The following is a 21,588-nucleotide window of genomic DNA, read 5'->3' as shown; positions in this document are numbered from 1 at the left end:
CGTTTTCTATGCTCAATGTTGTCGTGAACCGATGCATTGTTTATCTGTACAATGATCGCTACCTTGGCAACATGTGGCTGGACGGCAGAACGCCATATTGTAATAACTGTACAAGTCTTCACCCGATTGCGCCAGCGCTCCGATACGCCGCGCCCAGTGACAAGGATGGTTGCCAGCCTAACGCCCATGTAGGTCATGAGCTCGAGGACGAAGATATGCGAATCATTCATCAATATACAAAGACATAGGTCTAATCGGCATTACCTGGCTTCTCCTCGGTATCAATATGCCAGACAACATAGTTAGGTAGTCCATACACGCCGTAACCCGCCCTTCTCGCCATCTTCGCGAAACCTTCTGTCTCGGCTTGGTTCTCAAAGGCATAGCAAGGAAAGTTGATCCCTATATGGCGTGATCAGTCTGTGCCCGATCCACAGAAGGCGCAACGGAGACTTACCTGATCGGTGAACGTCCGCCTTCACCAAGATATTCACGCCGCCTATACCGTCAAGTGGTATCTCGACATCCTTATTATCTCGCCAGTCACCCATGCGAGCCATGTATGTTCGATCTGTCTTGTACTCCTTGTACCCTGTGAAACAGTGAGCAACCGCATCAAACACTACGAACCGAGCTCTCGGACGTACCTTCAGCGAGCACAATGTCGCGATCAAGCGATGCGGAGAGCTTGCGGCCGGTATCCGACTCCTGCCACGAGTTGTAGTCGAAACGACCTTCAATGTCGCGACCATCTTCGTAGCGATGAAACCAGATGTCTGCGCATAGTCAGTCTCAACAATCATTATGATATCGGAGGGAGGACTTACTGGGCACCAGGACGTCTCTGTCATGCGCCACAAAATCTTGGATAATGTCACTGGGACTATCCTTAATATCAATATCCCGCCAGTACACCCAGGCATGCTCAGGCTTAAGCGCCGCGGAGAGCAAGTAGTTCCTCGCCTTGCCCATCAGCTTCCGCCGCGGACCTTGCGCCTTGAAGCCATGTCTGTCCTCGACATCCATGCCCAGCGTGGCACCAAAGTCCTTCTCTATGATTGTGGCGCTTCGGAACGGAATCTTGTCCGTTCGCGACTGTATCCGCTCAAGCTCCTGAGCCAGAACTGCAAGAGTCTCATCCGTGCAGTCTCCCACTAGAAATGCGAGATCAATCAGCTCGTGCGGATATGTGAGCTGCGAAAGGAGATCAAAATGCTGCTCAATATAAGGCGCAGCGTTTCGTAAAGGTGTGAGAATGAGAACACGCTCTTCGTTGCTAAGCGCTTTCGGTGTTGATACAATCGGATTAAGGTCGATGTGCTGTATTGTGGAGCTGTTGACCTCTATGGGCGCATGGTGGTTGAATAGCACCGGTGTCTGAAGGTGTCCGGCCCATTCTGCTTGCTCATTTGGTGTCATCTGCATGGGTGCTTTTGACGGTCCATAGCAGTAGAATCTGCAGTCCGGCCTGTGTCAGCTAATTCTACTTCATCACGCATACTCGTCCGTACACCGGTGCAGCACGAACGGTGCCTTCCTGCACCTACCTTTCCACGCCGCCCTTCGCTCCGTTGATGCCGTCGAACACCACGAACAATATCACTGCCGCCACCACGAACAACACAATCCTCGTCCGCGTCATAAAGTTCCATATGGCTCTCGTGGGTGGTAGCCGTGCTCTCGCAGCCTTCCAACTTACTCCACCTTTCGGTAGGAGCATGTTGGAGATCAGGAACGCCGTATGGCGCTCAATCGTTGCGCACCACCTCCCTGCCGGTCTCCAGTCCTTATCGCCAATATGGTCTCCTTTGACCGTGCTGTAACATGCGCATACCTCTTGACGACGTCCGTACTAGCGCGCAATGTCGGTTAACTTTCGCTGCAGGGCTGGTGAACAGCTGCTCAGTCCACAGTCGACCCATCAGAACGTGAGGTTGGTCGGAGCTTCTCCAAGGGCAAGCTCCTTGGCGTACCCTTGGCGGGCGGTCCACCGACTCCGAAGCGCCGCCGATCACGACAACCGACCACCGCTTTCTTAGCATCAACTTGGTACATAACCTTGCACATCGTCACTTTGGTATGATATATCATATTACGAGTTCGACGAGCCTCCTTCCTCTCATGGTGTCCCACGCAGAGCAGTGTGCCTGTACCATTGCCGCTTGATGGTCGACCCCGGCTGCAGTGGCGCCAGCCTCGTGCAGCTTGGGATCTCAGAGCCTGCAGCTACAGCCTGTACCGTTAACGCGGAGAGACAACGTCATTGCCGGAAAGCGACATACCATGTCCCCGAGTGACTGCCTCTTGACAATAAGGGAGCGCTGAGTCTGTTTATGGTTTCATAAACTTCAACGTTCGTAGTTGAGAAGGGAGGACAAACAAGCATATCAAACAAGCATACGGACGAGCATACTACCTCCAGCCGTCTCCCGTCGAATAAGGCGCGAATGTATGGTTGTCCTGCGCTCTTTTCCTTTCTCCGAATCACAAGATGGCCCTGTGACTCTGTTCCGTTTCCTTCAGACGGATGTATTGCGGCGAGGATGCGTTCAATGCGCGCGCAAGCATGGGATGTCAGCTTCAGAACTGTCGTTTCGACCTGTCAGGAACTTGCAGCTGTATCGGCATCTGTTATGCACCGCGACATGGGGAAGTGCTAGACCTACAGCAGTCTGCGAAGGTATCACTCCCCTGGCAGAGTGCTGTGAATGCCACTTGCCGATCGGAACTGACCTTATGGAAGGACGACTTCGCCCCTTCAATTCCAATACCTCGTCTCTTTGCCAAGATGATGTGCTAGTACAGGAGGACTCGCGCTCACCTCGTAAAACATTTAATCTTGGTCGAGGGTGCTGATCCCGTATCGTTGCATGTGCCAGCAGCTTGTGACGGCGCATTGTATCCCGTTAGCGAGCGCCACTACTGATGCTATTCCACGGAACCTAATTCGTGCAACCGATCACAATCGATCCCTCCCTTTGGGCATTGGCTGGGATGACCGTGGGTACTATTTGAGCGGATCTGGGCCGGTTAGTGTGGCTACATCAACCCGGCTGCTCAACATGCCGGTTTCCCTTGACCGCTTGCAAGTTCAGAACCAGTCGCTCTCAAGCAATCTGGGAATGCATCACATACGGGCACATATGGAGAACTGTAAGCAACCAGCACGATCGAGATGTACGATGCCAGCTTTGCCATATACATTGTTTTTATTCACAAGCTTCCACGCGAAGTGGAAACCGTGCAGGCTACGTACATAGAGTATCACAGTCTATCGCTATCATGCCATCATAAATCCATACCGAGGTCATCGCTGCCGTCAATGCTGCCGTCAATGCTGCCGTCAATGCTGCCGTGCATACGATCAGGTGCAAGTCGCGCCGAGGAATGCTGAAAGCTGGAAGGTAGATCGTGTAATGCTCGCTTCGAACGCTCTAACCAAGGAGACACCGAAATGCCGAATGCAACCACCCGCAGTAGAATAGTATCACGACTGCTTGCCGCCTCCGTGTAGAAAACCGCGCGAACGTGGAGACTGCCGTTATGTGATGAGAACGAAGATATGTTGAAGTAGCGGGCCAAGGCGTGTAGCGCAGTGCAGTAAGCATCGCTAACGGTCCAAATGCAAGAGATGTCCACCGAAGTGCCGAAACAGCCACCAGATCGGATGTTGTATGTTTTATGTTGCTTGAAAGTACAATTGCAAACCCCCTAGCCATGGAGTCGGCGATCCTGAGATAGAGGCTGCGCCACTCGCTGGTCCGTAGAATATGGCGCGACGATGGCTTCAGCCTCGTTTGCTTGCTGGTAAGTGCTCATAGCCTAGCTCGCTCACGAGCTAACTCGTTGACCCGGGCCTGGAAATTGGTTTGCATGACCTTGCGGCGGTGTGTCTTGCGGCACGTCATCCAGTCATCGCTATCCTCGCGCCCAGGATGCACACAGCAAGCTTTCTCCTTGTCAGCATGATCGCAAGCTCCTTCGCCGTCCTCGTCGTCCAGCAACGAGCCTTTGAGAACTTGGTGGTCCTCGCGGGTCTTCGTCAACGCTGCTGTCAGCTTGTACCGCATTTGCTCGCAAAATCTGTCACGTGCTGGAAAATGATCCGTGAAGCCATTGCCAACAACATCCTGACGAAGAGCAGCGTCGTAGCCTTGCATGATGCCATCGACGAACTGACTCGTGACAATGGCATATATGGCCATTTTGTCCCACCGCAAGCCGGACGAGGTGGCGTTCCCAGAAAACTGCGTGTATGGCGCACCCCAGTTGCACCCCAGAAGAAGGTCAAGGACATCTTCGACTTTGCGGCCAATGTCGGTAAAGTTTCTCCTCGCGTTCCGCTCTTTGACGTTCTTTGGCAATTTTGCTCCAGCACCGCTAGCCGATCTTAATGTCGAGCGCTGTGCAGTAACGACCTTGCGCGACTTCCTGCTACCAGCAGGTTGACGGCCAGTACCGCGTCGAGTCGAAACAGTGCTGCTTGATGAACCGCGCCTCATACGTGCGAGGAATGGCGCCTCTGAGCCGCGGTGACTTGTCGCTGGCGTGTAGGCTGGAGAGTCGGACGATCTTGAAGCTTCCGAGCTGTACGACATCGGTGAATTTGCGGCCAGCATGTCCGGGTAGTACTCGTAGCGAAGGTTCGCCACGGATGGTGGCACCAGTTCTGTGTGGCCGCGAGAACCCGTAAGAAATGACTCGGGGCGTTCGATCGAGTCAAGAACATGCTTGATAGGGGGCAGTGTTACGCTGACAGAAATCAGTGTGACATTGTCGTTGAGATCAACTGTTGGACTGAACGCACCCTCGCTCTTGTCCTGCACCGGTGCTCGTGCTTCGATCCATAGTACTGCGTTTGATAGTGCGTACAGCAATTGCAGATGCAGTAGACCAACGCTAGCCGTCCCGACGCAAGATGCACGCTACAAGCAACAAAGACGAAAGTAGATTGCCAACGAGCTCCTGAATAGCAAAAGCAGACTATAGCCACCACAAGACCCGACGAAGAACGGGGATGTATCGAGGGGAAGGCAGAAAGGAATCCAGCATACTTATATGCGCCGAATCCTTGTTCTTCAACCATATCAAAATTCAAACAGATACGCTCGAGCCACACAACCCACAGTGGAGACGTTGTAACGCCAGAAGCAGGAGAAGTCGAGCCGTATGCATGTCCGGTTACTAGACTGACGACGTTAGGCTAGGGTCAGCCTCGCACGAGAGCTCGCTTTCTGGCACATCGCCGGAGTAGGCAGCGGAGGGCTAATCGTGACGGGCCAGATCGAGGTAGGTGAGGAAGGGTCGTGCCCGAAAGGCCCCTTCGAAGAGCTCGGCGGGCTGTCAGGCCTGCGCAAGTGCGGTCATCCCTTGCAGACGCATGCAGAGTCTGCAGCAACGCTGCCTCCCAGCAAGCTTCTGATCTGCTCAGCTTCGACAGGGTGCAACACGGTGCTGAACATCAATTAGCGAAGGCTCGCACTGCTCGCGCTGCTGTGGGGCTTCTTCTGTCGTCTTAATGGCGTTGTTTTCGTGTTCCAGCCAACGTCTCAAGGTCGTTCATGAGACTGTCTAGCATTAACCCCATTCATGTAGCACGAGTCATACAGGAACATCTTCGCTGCTGAGAGCTCTGCGAGTGCGTTCCGATCTGCATAAACCTTTGATGGCAGCCTAAAGCCACAAGGTTGCTGTTTCGCTGCCACTAGCTTCTCACATCGTTTGCCGACAGATACCAGGGCATGAGACAGGTACACGGTATCCTCAGCGCCTATGGGACTTGCGCTGTGTTGCCGTAGCCGACCAAATGGCCTATAACGGCCGCACTCTCCACATGCAGTCGCCTACATCCCTGCTGAAGAGCCGCGCCGTGCGCACGCTAGCTTGTGCTACAGGTACTGAAGAATGAGTGGACAACTAGTAGCTTGATGTCCCGTGGGGTATCACCCTTGCCGTAAGGAGAGACACGCCAGCCTCCGCAGACACGCCAGCCTTCGCAGCCGGCGCGTGCTCTATGCTTCGGTCAACAAGACAGCAGAGATAGCTTTGGGCAAGCAGTGCTGTAGTACTATTGCGTCCCAAAGTCAGTGAAGTGAATGTAGACTGCAAGGCGCGTCAGCATGCGCAGCTTTCCGTAACCAAGCAACAACCGCGGCAGGAAGCTGCATTGCTGTCCCGCATACGCGATCGGTCACGGTACCATGTGCCATGCATAAGACCTCGGCGGTACACCTTAAGATGTTACAGGTCGCAAAGCTCGCGACTGTTGAGTGCTCAGTTCAGCTGAGACTGGGACTGGAGGCAAATGGTGCCAACGCCACCTTTTCCGCGGCCGCCGGCTGACACGACCCGGACAAGTATCTTAGACGCAAGGGCAGGTTATGTGTGGTACAAGCGCCATGGACGGTTTCCCCGGTTGATGAGTTGGACACAGATCTTCTTCGCCGGGAAGATACGAGGTGAAGTGCGTGCACCCCGCACGCGGCACCGCCCACGTTAAGTAACGGTCTCAGACTGCTCTAACTCATTCTCGAATTGAAGACGTTGGAGTGATCATGTGACGGGAGGCTACAATTAAGGTAGTCTATGCAATGCATTATGCTCCGTGGCCCGCTGTAACGACACCACCGCATTCAGAACGCCGCGTTGTGCATCGCAATTAAAAAGCATTTCATCCATCCCCGCAATCTCGCTCGCTCGCTATCGCTTTTCCAACCGATATGCCGTTTAGACTGCGCACACACCTCAAAGCATGCCGAAAATCGCAGCAACAACGCCCATGACGCCAGTAGCGCCGGAGATGTAGATAACGTTGGCCGGGCTCGAGTGCGTGGCGGACGACGAGCTGGAACCGCTGCTAGCGGTGGCAGAGCCGGACGCGGAGCTGCTGCCTGAGCCGGACCTTGATGCGCCGCTGTTGCAGGTGTAGGTTCCCTTGATGACGTTGTTCATGCCGGAAAGGCCCCTGAAGGTGCTGCAAGCAGCGCTGACGTCGCCAGTGGACGTGAGGTTGAAAGCACCACGTACGTCAGAGATCGCTGGAAGCGAGACACTAGTCATTGTCAGCCATCGTTACGATTTTTAAGTAGTGCAAGCTTCCACTCACTTGGTCAGAGCACCGTTGAGGTTGAGCGCACCACCGACGGTCTGGAGCGCACCGAAGTCGTTGATGGTCATCAACTGGGTGTTGTTAGCAACCGTGAAGCCACCACCGACAGTCTTCAGCTCCGGCATGTCGACGCTGTTCAGGTTTGGGTTTGCAACAATCGAGAGCGAGCCGCCAACGGATGTAAGGTTGGGCGCGGAAATGCTGGAGAAGTAGTCGGAGTAGAAGCCCAGTGAGCCGTTTACCGCAGAAAGCGAAGGAATGCTAACGGATGAGGCGTTGGCCAAAGTGATGTTGTACGCCCAGATAAGGTTGGGGAAAGTCACGCTGACATTGCGACCGTTGGCTTGGATCACGAGTGCCTGGGTAACGTTGCCAAGCTGCATGTTGATAGCGTTGAGGTAAGGGTTGTTCGTAATCTGCATCGAGTCGACAGTCTGGAGGTTGATGCCGGAAAGTGTGTTGAGCTGCGTGTTCACAATGGTCACAGAGCCGGCTTGTTGCAAGCCAGTGGTGAATGACAGGCCCTGAAGCTGCGGGAGCGCGACCCAGTCCACCGTGCCGACCTGCGCCAATCGCGGGAAGTTCAAGCTCGTCAGGATGGTGAGGCCGTTGAGGGAGAAAGAGTCACCAATGGTCGTCAAGCTGTCGCCGGACAGTTGTGACATCGAAGTCACGTTGTTCGCAACCAAGCTCCCCGTGATGTCCTGAATCCCATTAAGAGCAATCGAGTCGGTGGTGCCCGTGGCGATGGCAATGCTGCCGGTGTAGGTGCTGCACCTTGCAAGCGCGCTGGCATCGCCGGCGTTCTGGATGGTGGTGGTGGCGGAATTGCTGCATGATGAAGATTGAGCTGTCGCCAAGTGTCAGTCAGCTTCTGCTTTGCTTCTACCAAGACTTTGCTCTTACCGATCGCCCGGCCTGCAACAGCCAGAGCTGGCAGGATGTATCGTGCCGCCATGTGTGTGGTGGGTCCGCGGTGCGGATAACTGTTCGAAATGTCTGTCAGTTGTTTGTTTGTTTGTATGCCGAGACTGCTGTGTGAGAAAACGATGGCTGATGACGACGATAGTAGTGACCAGGATGTGATGGTTGGGGAGGCGATGCAGCTCACCTTGAGAGTTATAAAACTGCTACGCCGGCAAGGGGAAGCGCCGGAATATGTGAATGGATGTTTCGAGCTGCAGTCAACGGATGTTTTTGCAGTGGCAGAGCGATTGTCAAGAAGGTGGATGTTACGAGCGCGTGACACCAAGCGAAGGAAGGTGCTCGGCTTCGAACAAATGAACACTGTGGCTGATGGCACGGAAGACTGGAGGGTGCACTATGTGGCAGGATTGATAAAAGGGATGGGTTGAGGCAAGAACGAAGCTGGGCCGCGTCTGCTCCCACACGCTTGCCCCAATCCAGCCGCACACTTGGTCCGCGCTAGTTGCCCTTCCACCGCGTTATCCACTTGGAACGACTGCTCATTGGTTGTTGCCATGGCCTCCGCTGCTCTTTCTCTGCAGAATAACAGCTATCTGCCCGCAACACCAGTGGCAACTTGCATACATATTCACTATAAGCTTCGCCGAGACAGCCGTGATGGGATACGCGTAAGCTCTCACCGGCAGGACGGTGGCATGAGAAAACACTTGCCGCAATCCACCGCAATGACAAACTCCTGTAGTAGTAGCGTACAGTGTATAACACACGCCGTCACTATTGAGGCAGCACGGACGGCTTATCGGTTGTCCTCCGCGATGGACATTGATGTCTTTGTGCCGGCAAAATTGCGAGCTCAGTCCATGCAGCCACCCAATTTCGGAAGGTCACGGAGAATACTTTGCATAGATACCGTTGGTGAGCCTATCTCTGGCCATGCTGTTCCAGTCCGTGAGCGATGCGTCGATGACAATATTCTCCGTGATGAACATTGTCGCGTGCCCTTGTTGTGGGTGGCAAGCCCGTGGATGCAACGTCTTCCTTCGATGGAGCAGACTATCTTGTGGCCGCGGCATCTGACCTCTCGAACACTACCTTATTTGACTTCGTAGGACTGATATCCTAGACCCCCGCCGGTATATATTTTTATGGATCTGGAGCTACATTCAGTGTGCTAGAAACTTGCAGCTCATCCATGCACCTCTCCCCGCTAGGCCGACGGGTGTTGTGCATTCGACGATCCACATTTGCGTTGCCGCTAGCCGGAAATAGCAATTGTGCGGCAAAAGCTTGACGGACATTATTTGATCGTTATAATATTGCATCCGACAATCTGTTACATTTATACTGCGAACGACGATGGTCGCAACAATCAGGTCGTACGGGCGACTTCTGCACCTCGTCTTGAGTGAACATTAGCGGAAACCCTACAACTAAATGCAAAGTTGTTCTGGCTCTTTACGTCTCAGAGCTTCCATTGTCCAAACATCAACAACGATAGCGACATGAACCTTCGATTCGCGATCAGGCATCCTCGAGCTGGTTCGCAACATTGTAGTACCCACCAGCACCACGCTCTGTTGGCATCTGAACTGCGGCCACCTTGACCCTCTGCTTGTTCGGACCCGTCTCGCTCTGCCACAGAGTGCGGCAAAAAGGACAAGTGATGTTCCCAGCACGAACCTTCGCCCATCGATCGAAGCATTGCTGATGGATATTGTTGCCACAAGCAGCACGGCACCAGATCGTGGCGTCGTTGTCATCGAACTCCGTGAAGCAGATCGGGCAGTCACCCTCGATGTCCTTGCGATGGCCATCTTTGACGACATCCTTGCCGACTTCGGTGGGCATTGGTGGGGCGTTGGCAAAGATCTCACGTAGTTCGCAGGTGAGGAAGGCATCCTGGTACTCGAGATGCTCATGGACCTTGAGCACGTGATGGAGGACGTAGAGAATGTGCTTACAGCATTTCTCATTTCCACCCTTCTTGAAGAGGTTCACCGGACAAGTGCAGCTGGGCATGTGAGTGATCTCGACGGTGTAGATATTGCCGCGCGAGCCGGCAATCTTCAGCGTCTCGCAGGGGTAGTCATCATGGCCGGCGTGACAGTGGAGCTCGACATTGCGCTCACGCTCGACAACGACCATCTTCTGCGTCTTGGCGCGGTTGAGGAAGGTCAGATACTCGTCGCTTGGCTTTTCGACGTAGCTACGGAGACGCGTCTCCTCTCTGCCTGGCGACAATTCTTTTACTTTGGACTTGGTGCGCTGAATGCGGGTGGCAGCAGCATCCGCATGCCAGTCGTTGCCTTTCTTTGCGTATCTTGACAGTGTCGGGTAGACCTTCGAGTGTGGCTTGACCCTGACTTGCTCGGAGAGCGGTGGAGGGTCTGTGTTCTTCTGCTCAGCGTTAGCGACGAGCACATGGCGATAAGCCATCAGTCATCAGGCCACCATACCTTGCCACCTCTCTTCCTGGTAGCTTTCTTGTTGCTCGCGGCGTCCTCGGCATCGACATCAACGACGCTGTCGCCACCGTACTCGTCGTCTGCGAAGCCTGCAGCCTTCATCTTCTTACGCTTGGCACGGACTTGCTCGACCTCCGAATCAGCATCTTTGTCAAAATCTGCCGCTCTCTTGCCGCGCTTGTTCGACGGATACTTCACTGCCAACGCATCAGCCGCCTCAGCATAGCTTTTCACGTGCGTACGGACGCGAGTGGAGCGTCGAACAGTGTCCATTGCCTTGACTGGGTAGTCTTTCGTAAAGGGACGGCGACATTGAGATATTAAGAGTGGAGAGACAAGCGATGTGAAGAGCGCAGGCTAAACGTGTGCTGAGTGCGACTCGCACACGGTCAGCCTGCTACGCGTTGCGCGTTTGACAGTACAATTGGAAGGAGCTCATGGCGAAGTCTGAGGACCTGGGGAAGGCCCAACCTCTACTTGATGGCCATTCCGAAAACGTTAGTTAGCTCGCCACACGCTGCAGTACGGAACCTGTATGTAGCAGTTTAATTGCTTCAGTCGACGCCTCTGATGGCAGTGAGAGTGGCGCGTCGACGGTATATGTGTAGAGGGGACCTGTTGACGCTTTTTGGGGAACCCCGATTTGAGGAACCAGGTTCCGATACCGGGGCGCGCTACGCCAAAAATGGTGTGAGGAGACCCGACACTCGAGTAATCTACCCTAACCGCCTAAGTACGTAATACATTACTAATTAAGGCAGGTACAGAACAGAAGAGTCGAAAACCAGGACAAAGGGGTCGGGCAGAAGAGTCGAAAACCAGGACGAAGATATTATTACCGAGTAGAAGAGTCGAAAACTAGGACAAAGACAATATTATTATCGAGCAGGGCTGTCGAAAACTAGGACAGAGATATTATTATTAAGTAGAAGAGTCGAAAACTAGGACAGAGACATCTAAATCTAGGACAGAGCAAGTATATACTTATTTATAATAGCATACTACTTACTATAATGCTGCCACAGCTACGCTTATATTACAGGCAGGATTAAGCTCGTTAATAGCGTAGCCGATTATTAAGAACACTATTACTATTACTATAGCTACTAGAACTACTATCCCTTCTATAATATAAGAAATTATTATACTACTTCGGCTTTATATTATAGCGCTAGGTTTATCTCTTATCCCTAGTTAACTAGTCGTTACTATTATATAGAAGGCGCTCGCTAGTATAGAGAGTTTTACCTATTCTACCTTCCTTACTATTAGTAGCTAGGAGTAGTTTGTTTGTTTCTAAGGACAAAACAGATACTAGTTTTAGACTAGATATACTAATATATAGGACAGAGAAGTCGAATACTAGAAAGGATATAATAAGAACTAAGATAGAAGTGCCGATTCTATTAGATTTAGACTTGTAGCTAGACAATATATATAAGGATATAGTATAGGTAGGAAGTAGAGAGGGAGAGAGGTCGAGTAGCTTAGTAGCAAGGTATTTGCTATAAGAGGAGCGCTATCGGATATACTATTAGAAGCTAAGGGATAGTAGCTTCTAGCGAACTAAAGGCCCTAAAGAAGATCCTATATAGTATAGTAATATTATAGACTAGTATGCTACTTAGCGACTATTATATACTGTCGTACTTACGTAATATAGATTAGGTGATTCCTTCGTTATAAGTAGTTAGTACTCGTCGGTAGTCTAGAGGTCGATAGTAAAGTGTTACTTAGCTAAAGTATAATTAATATAAGAGATTAGAACAAGGTAATAAGTTAATTCTAATTAGTCGGTTTATAATATAAGTTAAACACGAACTCCTAACTATAAAATCTATTATAGCTATATATAAAGGAGATTTGTGTCTTGCACTATTTATCTACTACTATAGTAGTGTAGTCGAACAGGTCGCCTAGTTAGCCGACCGGTCGGTTAGTAGAATAGTTAGTTATATAACTAGGTAGTGTTACTAATTAGCTAAAACTAACCTGTCGTATTACGTTCGTAATAGCGACTACTTCGCCCTCTACTTATAACGACAATATTAATATAGTTCCTACTAGAAGTATATAAGATATTCGTAGAAATATAGGATAATACTTTATTCCCTATTCTAAAGCTACGCCTTACGAATAAGCAGCAAAAGCGAATACTATACTAGCTCTAGTTTCTAGATTATGTCTAACTCTATAGTAATAAGTATAACAGAAAGCTTAAGCTTAACTCTAAGCAATATAAGGCTGCCTATAACTAGCTCTATGTTCGTAATAGGAACGTTCTTCGGCGTTATCTAAGTCGCGACAAGGCCTACGATATTATAGTATATAAATATCTATAGGCTAACTATACTAGCTATAACTAGATATAGCGCTAGCTATAGAAGAGATATGTCGGCTAGTCTAACAAAGAGGAGGCGTTTATCTGCAAGAATTATCTAGTATATAACTAGAGTATAAAGAGTAATATATAGCCTCCTATCTAGCCGATTATCGTTAATAAGATATTCGAATATATATAGGTCAATCTAATCGATTATCGGTCTATACTCTCTAATAAGTATAACTAGATCTTATATATTAGAGACTACTTCTTCTACTTTAGTATACTATATATACTAGAGGATAAGAATATACTAGAGGTCGCAAGATATATAGACCTCTTTATCTAGGCTTTCTTTCCTCTACTTATCTATTAGAGTAATAACGGTAGTAAGTTTAAGGGCGCGTTACTTATACTACTAATATACTATAGTATTGCTATAAAGTATAGGCTTCCTCGCTTACTAAATATATAGGGATTAGTAGAGAGAGCTAATACTAAAGTATATCTTACTATATTAAGGTAGATTAAAGAAATAGGCTGCGCTTAATAGTATAGAGGTTTGACTAAGATTAATATTGCTATAAACCTCTACTAGTATTATACTACTAGTTATAATACCGGCAAGATTGTCTTCCGCTATACTATACTAAAGGCGGTCGGACAATACTAAGGTCGTATCCTAGTTAATAAACGACATCCTAATCTTCTTACTAATAAGAACGGCGTTCCGATAGTCCTTAACAAATAAGGTACGCTCGAGGCGTTCCCTAATAGCATACCTATCGAGCTAGCTCCTACTATAAACTAGCTATATAGCACAAATAGCCGGCAAGCCGCTCTTCTTAATTAAGAGCAGGTTATATACTATATACTTTAGTAGCCCGCTCGACTATAGGAACAGCAGCCGGCGCCTCCTCGTTAGCGTACTATATAACTCTATATACCGACTCGGGGCCGGAGCTTGTCGCCTAATAAATAGTATATGCCTTTAACCTACTATAGTCTCTATAGATACTCTACGGAAACTTTAGCGGAGGATATAGATACTAGAGTAGGGGACGTAGATTCTAGGATAGATAAACCGAAAAGTAGGACAGAGTATATAGGAATTAATTCTTAAACTAGCGCTATAGAGGCTTTACCTTTATTGTCGCCGTTAAGGCAGTTTCTACTCTTAGAAGATAGCGGTAACGACAAGGTCCTATAATAAGCGTAGTATAAAAATAAGGCTAATCGGGCCTATATTACTAGTACTTAATCGAAGCGTAAGACTAAGTATACTTTCTAAGTAGGCGAGATAGCTACTCTATACCTATAACTAGGTATATAAGGCAAAGGGAATAATACTCGAGCGTTTATAAGGATTCTAGAGGTTAAGCATATAGGCAAGAGGTAGCTATTCCGGCTATAGACTAAGTTTAGTATACTTATATATATAATACCTACTAAATACCTAATACCTATCGGCCGTACTCTTACTAATATAGAAATTCCTACGAATATAGCTAGAATTACTAAATAGAGTCTTGCTTAGAAGCTTATAGTCGCTACTTAGATATAGGTTCGTTATATCTATAAGACTCGTTATATGTTACGAACGTGACACGATAGGTTAGTTTTAGCTAATTAGTAACGCTACCTAGTTACGTAACTAACTATTCTACTAACCGACCGGTCGGCTAACTAGGCGACCTGTTCGACTACACTACTATAGTAGTAGACGAACAGTATAAGACATAAATCTCCTTTGTATATAGCTACAATAGATTTTATAGTTAGGAGTTCGTATTTAACTTATATTATAAACCGACTAATTAGAATTAACTTATTACCTTATTCCGATCTCTTATATTAATTATACTTTAGCTAAGTGACACTTTACTATCGACCTCTAGACTACCGACGAGTACTAACTACTTATAACAAAGGAATCACCTAATCTATATTATGTAAGTACGACGGTATATAACACTTTAAATACCCTTAAGGATGTCTGTCTCTAGAAGACCTAAGCGGGGAACCTCTACCTCTAGTAAAGTAGGAGGAACTAACTTAGCACGCTCTACTAACTATAATCGGTCTAACGACGACGCGAAGGTCGCTAAACCCGACTTATACTATAGAGATAGAGAGAAACTCGACGACTAGTTTAATTAGATATATATCTTTTTCGAGTTTAACTCTATTAATTCTACGAAGAGAAGTCTGTTTGCAATAGCTTTCCTTCGAGGACGTGCTTAGTATTACCTTAAACTATACCTTACGAAATATCTCGATAGAAACCCTAATAACGATACCGATATTGCCCGGATCTTTAGAACGTTTAGAGGACTTAAAACCGTCTTATAATAAGTCTTCGTAATCTCTAATAAAGTCGAGAATATAGTCTAAGTTATTTAAGGCATTAGATAGACTAAGTCTATATCTAACTATATAACCTAGTTTAAGGAATATTTGTAACTTACTAACTAGGACAATATAGCTCTATATACTATATATTACCGAGGCCTAAAAGACTAGGTTAAAGACGAACTAATAAGGTATAGGGGCACTACCGAAGAACTAGATTAGTTAGTTAAAGCTTCTATTATAATCGACGACAAACTCTATAAGAGAGTAATAGAGAAAGGCCGGAAGTTTAACTTATAGTATCTACTCTATAGACAAAAGAACTAGAGCGGGAATCGGCCGCGTTATACCGACCTATACGGCCCTAGATTAGCCCCTATATACTTAGATATAATAAAGAAAGGAAACTCTAAGGATAGCCGTAGTAAGAATAGTAGGAAACCTAACCCTAGAGGAAAGAAAGTAATTATATATTATATATATAGTAAGGAAGGCTATATAGTAAGGAATTATAGCGCTAAGAATAAGGTATAGCGCCTATAGTTTAATATAATACTAGGAAAGCCTAGGAAGCGTAAGACAGGATAGAAACTATTAGAAACGTTAGGCTAGAGCGAAAAGCTAACGACAATTAACGAAGTAGATAACTCCGAGCAGTTTCTATTAGGATAAGACACTATTGCTAGTTAGGCTAATAAGGTTAACTAGGATAACGAAGGCGTACCTAAGGATAAAGAAGAATAGAAGTTAGTATAGGTCGAAGAAGAAAAAGAAACGTTATATAGAAACCTTTACTAGATACTCTATTATAACGATAAGTATAAAGATTATTATAATAGTAAAATAGATATTAGATAGTTCCTATAGAAATCTAGGGAACGACGAACTATTAATATAATTAGTACTTAGAGACCTAAGATACTAGAAATCCTAGAATAACACTCTAAAGAAGAAATAATATAAGAAGATAGCAAATAAAGCGATACTAATAAAGAAGACGTTAGCGAACAATTATTAGACAACGAAGTATCGGACAATAAACGAAACGAGCTCTACTATTTCAGTTTAGAAGGAAAAGGCTAAGTAATAGAACTCTTTCTTATAATAGCTCGACGATATAAAGAAGTGTTTCTAAAGATTAATAGAAAACGATATCTCTATTTAGGACACTTCGATTAGATAATTAGCCGCTTCTATAATATGTTCTAGAATTATCGACTCTATAAAGTCGACTACGACTGTTATGTGCCGTCGTACTTACGTAATATAAGTTAGGTAGTTCCGTCGTCACAAGTAGAGTTAGTACTCGTCGGGTAGTCTAGTAGTCGATAGTAGAGTGTTACTTAGTTAAAGTATAACCGATATAAGAGATCGGAACAAGGTAATAAGTTAATTCTAATTAGTCGGTTTATAATATAAGTTAAATACGAACTCCTAACTACGAAATCTATCGTAATTATATATAAAGGAGATTCGTATCTTGTATCGACCGTCTACTATAGTAGTAGCTTAGTCGAACAGGTTACTTAGTTAGTCGACCGGTCGTTTAGTAGGATAGTTAGTTACGTAACTATATAGCGTTACTAATTAGCTAAGACTAACCCGCTATGTTATATTTGTAATACTATCCCTGTTTTACTCTCGAGTTCGTCCTCGAACTTGTAAGTATTATGCTATCTAGTTATAAGTAGCGAACTACTAACTCGTAAGGAGCGTAGAGAATATTAGGCATTATATATCGAAACCGAAGGTCGCGAAATGCCGTCGCCCTATACTACTTATTATAATATAAAGGTTCCGGAGGGGAGTGTCTATTCTTAGTACATAGTAGATATTCGTTTTAGTACCTATTTGTAGTGTATCCGGAAGGGGTACTCTTAGTATAATATAACGGTCACTTAGACAGAATAGGAGTATCTCCGTAGTTAGCGTCGAAAGCTAAAGCATTAGCTCGAAGAGGCGGAAGAGAAGGTTATAGAAGCGATAGCAAAGATCTATCGGTTATAGAAGCAGCTTCGCGTTACTAAGGACTAGGAGGATAAGGCGATTAGTAAGGAGTTCTCGGAGCTCTAGCATCTTCCTTCCTCTAGTGCGGCTACTCTAGTAATATCGTCGGACTTTCTATTAGAGCCCGAGGGTTCGTCGGAGGAGCTTAATAGTATCTTTTAACTCTCTATCCTATCCTAGGCGGAGTTTTCGATAGTTCCTAACATAGACTTTTAGAACTTTCCTTCCGACGTAGAACCGACTATTCCTAGCAATAGTAGAATTATTATAGAAGCGTCTAGTAGTTCTTAAGATTAGTAAGTAGTTTCTACGTATTGTCCGAGTCCGGGTAACCTTTCTATTTAACGAGGTAACTCTAACCTTCTCGTTTTAGGATCTTCTCGACTTCCTATTTAGTTTCTTCCTAGTCTTTATAGTAGAATATAGTTTAGTAGGGTATTTCGGAGTCTGCTAGTTCTAGAAGGGAGATATAGAATACTAAGTGTATCCTAGTATCTTTCGGAAGTTCGAGTTAGTAGTTTACTAGTAATCTTTTCTTAGAGATTATAAAAGGTCCGACCTTGACCTTATTAAGCTTCTTACTATTTCTTTTAGTCTTAAGGTTCTTCGTAAGGAGATAGACCTTATCCCCCTTCTTAAGCTAAGGACCTATAATCGATTTCGATCTTACTATAGTCTTTAAGGAAGACGCGCGAATATTCTTATAATAGAGCCGTTATAAGTCTTTTATATATTGTTTTGTAGCTTCTATATTCGGTCCTAGGATTAGTATTATATCTAATCTCGGTAGATATACGAAGTTCGCTTCGTAAGGCGACACTTTTATTATTTCCGATATGTAGCTATTTAGTACTATTTACGCTATTAGGAGTAGTGTTAACTAGTTATCTTGCGTATAGTTAATATAAGCTTATAGATAGGCTTCTAAGGTCTAGTTTGTATACTCTGTCTGTCCGTCCGTTTGTAGGCAGAAGGCCGTTAAGAGCTTATAGCTAATTCCGAGGTTAGAGACAAACGTTTACTAATAGTTAGAGCGAAACATTAGTCCTCTGTCCGAGATAATAACTTTTAGGTATCTATAGTAGTAGAACAGCCTATCCGTAACGAGGTAGGCTTGCTATTCGGCCGTGATTATAGTATTATATATAATAAAGTTTGTCCTAGCGAATTTACGTCCGAAAAAGGGTATATCCGCTTACGGAAATTTACTTTCCCCTTTCTAGGATTACTCTCTAATTTGCTCGACTTCCTCTACCGCTCTAGGCAATTCACTAGACCTTAAAGCGCACTTGGCCTTAATTGCCTGTCCCTAGCTAGATAGGTTACATACGTCTTACCGACCGGGTCCGGCTCCGTAGCTTAGTATAGCCTGTTACCTAGGTCACCTGCATAGGGGCCGCGCTTCTCGAAGGACCAATATCGTGATCACTTAATCTACGAAGCATTTACTAGACAAGCTGACCCTCGTCTAGGCTGAAGGAGGCCTACGAAGACCTTCCCCTACAATCTACGATAAGCTAATAGGTAACAGAGAGCAATTGCGGGCGTGGTAATTCTACTATCAGACTTCGTCAGACATTGCTGCTCGCGAGCTCCTTCCTAGGGTTAGCTGCCAATACGCCGCGGACCCGAAATACGCGTCCCCTGCGCATATCCTCTCCAGCGGACTGGTGTGATCGACGGGACGAGGTGCAGGCTGTAGTGCTGTAACGCTGCATGGCCGATTCTTTAGTGCTTGCTATGCCGCCTGACTAGCCAACAAGGACCCCCCCGGGCACAAGCCTCCTCGTGTCGTGCGGTCTTTAGCGTTCTAGCAACCGACAACAACGTTACAGCAGTCATACACTTCCCTTACAAAAGAAACTAGCCGCGTCAGTCTAGTCTCTGTCAGCGCTGTTCGATAAGCATCTCCGATTGAAGCAGCCCATCAGAAAGTCGCAGAGAGCCCTCAACCTCTACTCGTGCGCGACGACCTCTCAAACCGTCGATGTTCCACAACTCTTCAGTCCTTCTGACCGCGCGAATGAACAACATCCATTTCTACTATGGTCCTGCCGGCCCAGCCCCAGATCTCTCTAATAGTCGCTCTGCCTTTACCCGGCCTGTCAGACGTAATCAGCAGACATCGGCTTCTCCAAAGCAACAGGCGTCTGCCCGGCAAGTGACTAGGGGCAGCGGTGAGCACTCCGACCCCTAGATCTAAGACAGCGACCAGCGACTGACCTCCATTACCGTTACTAGATGCTCGTATTGCACAACCCTATATGAGGAACTCGACCTCTTTCGCGATACAGAGAAGCGCTCCGTGTACTATCTTTGATATGCTCGGTACGCAGTCCAGCCGCGTGGCGACCGAGGGAGCAAACTACAATACCCCGACAACGAACGCGAGCCTTACTCCTGCTATCTCTCAGCCGGTCTTCGGACAGGAGACCTGCGCATTGGAGCGTAGCGGGAATGCGGAACCGGTCCTTGGCGTAACACTACGCTCGCCCTTGCCGCCTCTGACGCCGGTCTCAGTTGATGCCAGCGTTGCTCCAGACTCTCGCTCGGCGAGTTGTACCGCTGCCGACAAGTGTTTGGCAAGACCTATGCACGGGACATCGGCTGGGGCATCGAAAGCTCCTCGGTCTCGCCGTCATGTTTTGGATCCCGACAGCCCGGACAGGTTTGGCATCTCCTTAGCTGACGACACAGGTGTCTGCGGCTACCCACCTAGCTGCATACGTACGGACCCTGACGACAGTGACAGCAACGAATTACCTCTGGTGCGAAGATCTTGGAGGAGGCGACGCCTCTTCCGCCAGCGACCAGCGGCTCCGGAGGGTGGCCTTGACTGCCACGTTCCGGGCCTTGCCAGCCCCGATAGATCTGGCAGCTCCCCAGCTGACCACAAGCGTGTCTGTGGATCTGTGCCCAGCTGTGTACCTGCGGAAGACAACGACGACGACGATGTAGACGAACCACCTCTGGTACCAAACTTCTGGAAGAGGCGGCGTCTCTTGCACTGCAGATCAGCCGCCCCAGAGGGCCGGACGTCGCACGCGAGCGATACCGGGAGTGCTCGCACGGGCCAAGCTTCGGACACACCTTCGATGCCGCCATCATCCATTCCGGGAACTTCTTCGGTCTTGGATCGCCACATAACGCCGAGTCAGGCTGAGGCGGACGACGAGTCAGTACACTGGAGTCCTCTGGGTGGCGGTGATGTCGGGACACTGCCTCCGCTCCTGCCAACAGCCCTTCCGGGCTTATACTCGAGCAGTCCGGTGCGCAGCGTGCTCAAGCCAAGCGCCAAGCTGGTGACGCGGAAGTGCAAAGCAACCAGCACCGATCATAGTGACTCATCGCCAACAGCAGGGGACAATCGTACGCAGCGTCAGGCAAGGGCCCCCTGTCGCGTACGATGTCCTGCTGTACGCGCAAGCTATCGCAAAGGGTCGGACCGTGTGCGCGGCGCTACAAAGAGTACAAATCGCTTTCGACGGGTCCGACGCCCCGTGGAGTCGGTCACCGTTACTCGGCGCGCGCAACCTGTTCATCGCATCGCAGAACCAAAGCTGACTACTGCAGAGACGAACTCTTGTATCGCAGGACCAACGGTTGACGGATCGCAGGCGGTCATCGCAGCCGAACTAGTTCGCGGCGCTGCTCGCCATCCGCCTCCTAGTACTGTCACGTCATCCTCACAGCTGACCCGCCCGCCACGCCACGGTCACTCTAATTATACCCTAGCGGAGAACAATCTGCTAGTGGAGCTGAAATCCCGGGGGCTGTCGTGGCACGAGATTCAAAAGTCCTTTCCTAAGAGGACTATAGCTGCGTTAACGGTACACTTCTGCAGTCGCCTTAAGAGACATATGTGTTAGGGTGTGCGGACCGACGTCACGCTAAGCTCGACTCCAGGTCTAGGGAGGACGAATCCGATTCGCTATACACTGCTGTAAATACTATGGTCCTTATATACTTCCAATGCTTCCTAAAGATTGGTGTGAAGCAATGCCCGGTCTTTACAGTAGAGCCTGTGCTATCTACGATTCGATCGCTTGGATTGAGATATAACGGCTTTGGCCCTAGTGCCGGTTTGCTTCGACGGCGGCTAACACATTGACAGAGAGCGCGCTCCACTCGTGCCTTGGATAAGGGGCCAGGTATGGAAAACTTGACCAGTAATTTTAAATACGCCTTTGCCAAACAAAGCTTAACTACTCCAATAGTCTTTCGGTGTATGTGAGGTCAGCTATTCCGTGACTTCTTTGCGAAACCACTCTTATGTGTTGGCGCGGTCTCCATAACTATTACTAATGCGACTAGAAGTGTTGCGCTGGGCGAGAGCTTCTCTGGTCAGCCTATCTACGTGTACCTGATCTGGACCCCCCATCGAGAACAGGACCGACAACTTTGCT

General features: G+C 48.1%; 6 protein-coding genes across 6 annotated transcripts; 1 reads left to right on the top strand and 5 right to left on the bottom strand.

Annotated features, from left to right (window-relative positions):
- Nucleotides 1–20: 20 nt before the first annotated feature.
- Nucleotides 21–1,767, bottom strand: BAUCODRAFT_33036 (glycosyltransferase family 62 protein). The gene is made up of 5 exons (XM_007677046.1): nt 1,548–1,767; nt 828–1,456; nt 648–776; nt 458–592; nt 21–402 (listed from the first exon to the last, which is right to left on the bottom strand). Exons 1-5 carry the CDS (start codon nt 1,640–1,642, stop codon nt 251–253), a joined length of 1,140 nt encoding a protein of 379 aa, XP_007675236.1. The 5' UTR covers nt 1,643–1,767; the 3' UTR covers nt 21–250.
- Nucleotides 1,768–2,067: 300 nt separating this feature from the next.
- Nucleotides 2,068–3,237, bottom strand: BAUCODRAFT_33035 (uncharacterized protein). Its single transcript, XM_007677045.1, has one exon. It carries the CDS (start codon nt 2,895–2,897, stop codon nt 2,550–2,552), a length of 348 nt encoding a protein of 115 aa, XP_007675235.1. The 5' UTR covers nt 2,898–3,237; the 3' UTR covers nt 2,068–2,549.
- Nucleotides 3,238–3,815: 578 nt separating this feature from the next.
- On the bottom strand, nt 3,816–5,086 carry BAUCODRAFT_23630 (uncharacterized protein; the record flags this gene model as incomplete). The annotated part of the gene is made up of 2 exons (XM_007676942.1): nt 3,816–4,852; nt 4,873–5,086. The coding sequence occupies 2 exons, from the start codon at nt 5,084–5,086 to the stop codon at nt 3,816–3,818; spliced, it is 1,251 nt and encodes a 416-aa protein (XP_007675132.1).
- A 1,500-nt stretch (nt 5,087–6,586) lies between these two features.
- On the bottom strand, nt 6,587–8,452 carry BAUCODRAFT_33033 (uncharacterized protein). The gene is made up of 4 exons (XM_007677044.1): nt 8,220–8,452; nt 8,015–8,094; nt 7,106–7,958; nt 6,587–7,051 (listed from the first exon to the last, which is right to left on the bottom strand). The coding sequence occupies exons 2-4, from the start codon at nt 8,064–8,066 to the stop codon at nt 6,745–6,747; spliced, it is 1,212 nt and encodes a 403-aa protein (XP_007675234.1). The 5' UTR covers nt 8,067–8,094; nt 8,220–8,452; the 3' UTR covers nt 6,587–6,744.
- A 757-nt stretch (nt 8,453–9,209) lies between these two features.
- BAUCODRAFT_33029 (uncharacterized protein) lies at nt 9,210–11,090 on the bottom strand. Its single transcript, XM_007677043.1, has 2 exons — nt 10,492–11,090; nt 9,210–10,432 (listed from the first exon to the last, which is right to left on the bottom strand). Exons 1-2 carry the CDS (start codon nt 10,771–10,773, stop codon nt 9,557–9,559), a joined length of 1,158 nt encoding a protein of 385 aa, XP_007675233.1. The 5' UTR covers nt 10,774–11,090; the 3' UTR covers nt 9,210–9,556.
- Nucleotides 11,091–19,503: 8,413 nt separating this feature from the next.
- Nucleotides 19,504–21,051, top strand: BAUCODRAFT_23627 (uncharacterized protein; the record flags this gene model as incomplete). Its single annotated transcript, XM_007676941.1, has 1 exon — nt 19,504–21,051. One exon carries the CDS (start codon nt 19,504–19,506, stop codon nt 21,049–21,051), a length of 1,548 nt encoding a protein of 515 aa, XP_007675131.1.
- Nucleotides 21,052–21,588: the final 537 nt, after the last annotated feature.

This window comes from Baudoinia panamericana (assembly GCF_000338955.1).
Source record: "Baudoinia panamericana UAMH 10762 unplaced genomic scaffold BAUCOscaffold_5, whole genome shotgun sequence".
NCBI classification, from domain to species: Eukaryota; Fungi; Ascomycota; class Dothideomycetes; order Mycosphaerellales; family Teratosphaeriaceae; genus Baudoinia; species Baudoinia panamericana.
Note: the sequence above shows the minus strand (reverse complement) of the source record. Positions and strands in the feature narration are given on the sequence as shown.

Excerpts from the sequence above, each read along its gene's own strand:
- BAUCODRAFT_33036 (XM_007677046.1), bottom strand. The coding sequence starts at position 1,642 with ATGACGCGGACGAGGATTGTGTTGTTCGTGGTGGCGGCAGTGATATTG. Across the intron at positions 593-647 it reads CGACATTGTGCTCGCTGAAG|GGTACAAGGAGTACAAGACA; the intron begins GTACGTCCGAGA and ends ACTGTTTCACAG. Across the intron at positions 403-457 it reads GGCGGACGTTCACCGATCAG|GGATCAACTTTCCTTGCTAT; the intron begins GTAAGTCTCCGT and ends CACGCCATATAG.
- BAUCODRAFT_33029 (XM_007677043.1), bottom strand. The coding sequence starts at position 10,773 with ATGGACACTGTTCGACGCTCCACTCGCGTCCGTACGCACGTGAAAAGC. Across the intron at positions 10,433-10,491 it reads CCAGGAAGAGAGGTGGCAAG|AAGAACACAGACCCTCCACC; the intron begins GTATGGTGGCCT and ends AACGCTGAGCAG.
- BAUCODRAFT_33033 (XM_007677044.1), bottom strand. The coding sequence starts at position 8,066 with ATGGCGGCACGATACATCCTGCCAGCTCTGGCTGTTGCAGGCCGGGCG. Across the intron at positions 7,959-8,014 it reads TGTTGCAGGCCGGGCGATCG|CTCAATCTTCATCATGCAGC; the intron begins GTAAGAGCAAAG and ends ACTTGGCGACAG. Across the intron at positions 7,052-7,105 it reads CTCAACGGTGCTCTGACCAA|TGTCTCGCTTCCAGCGATCT; the intron begins GTGAGTGGAAGC and ends GACAATGACTAG.
- BAUCODRAFT_33035 (XM_007677045.1), bottom strand. The coding sequence starts at position 2,897 with ATGCGCCGTCACAAGCTGCTGGCACATGCAACGATACGGGATCAGCAC.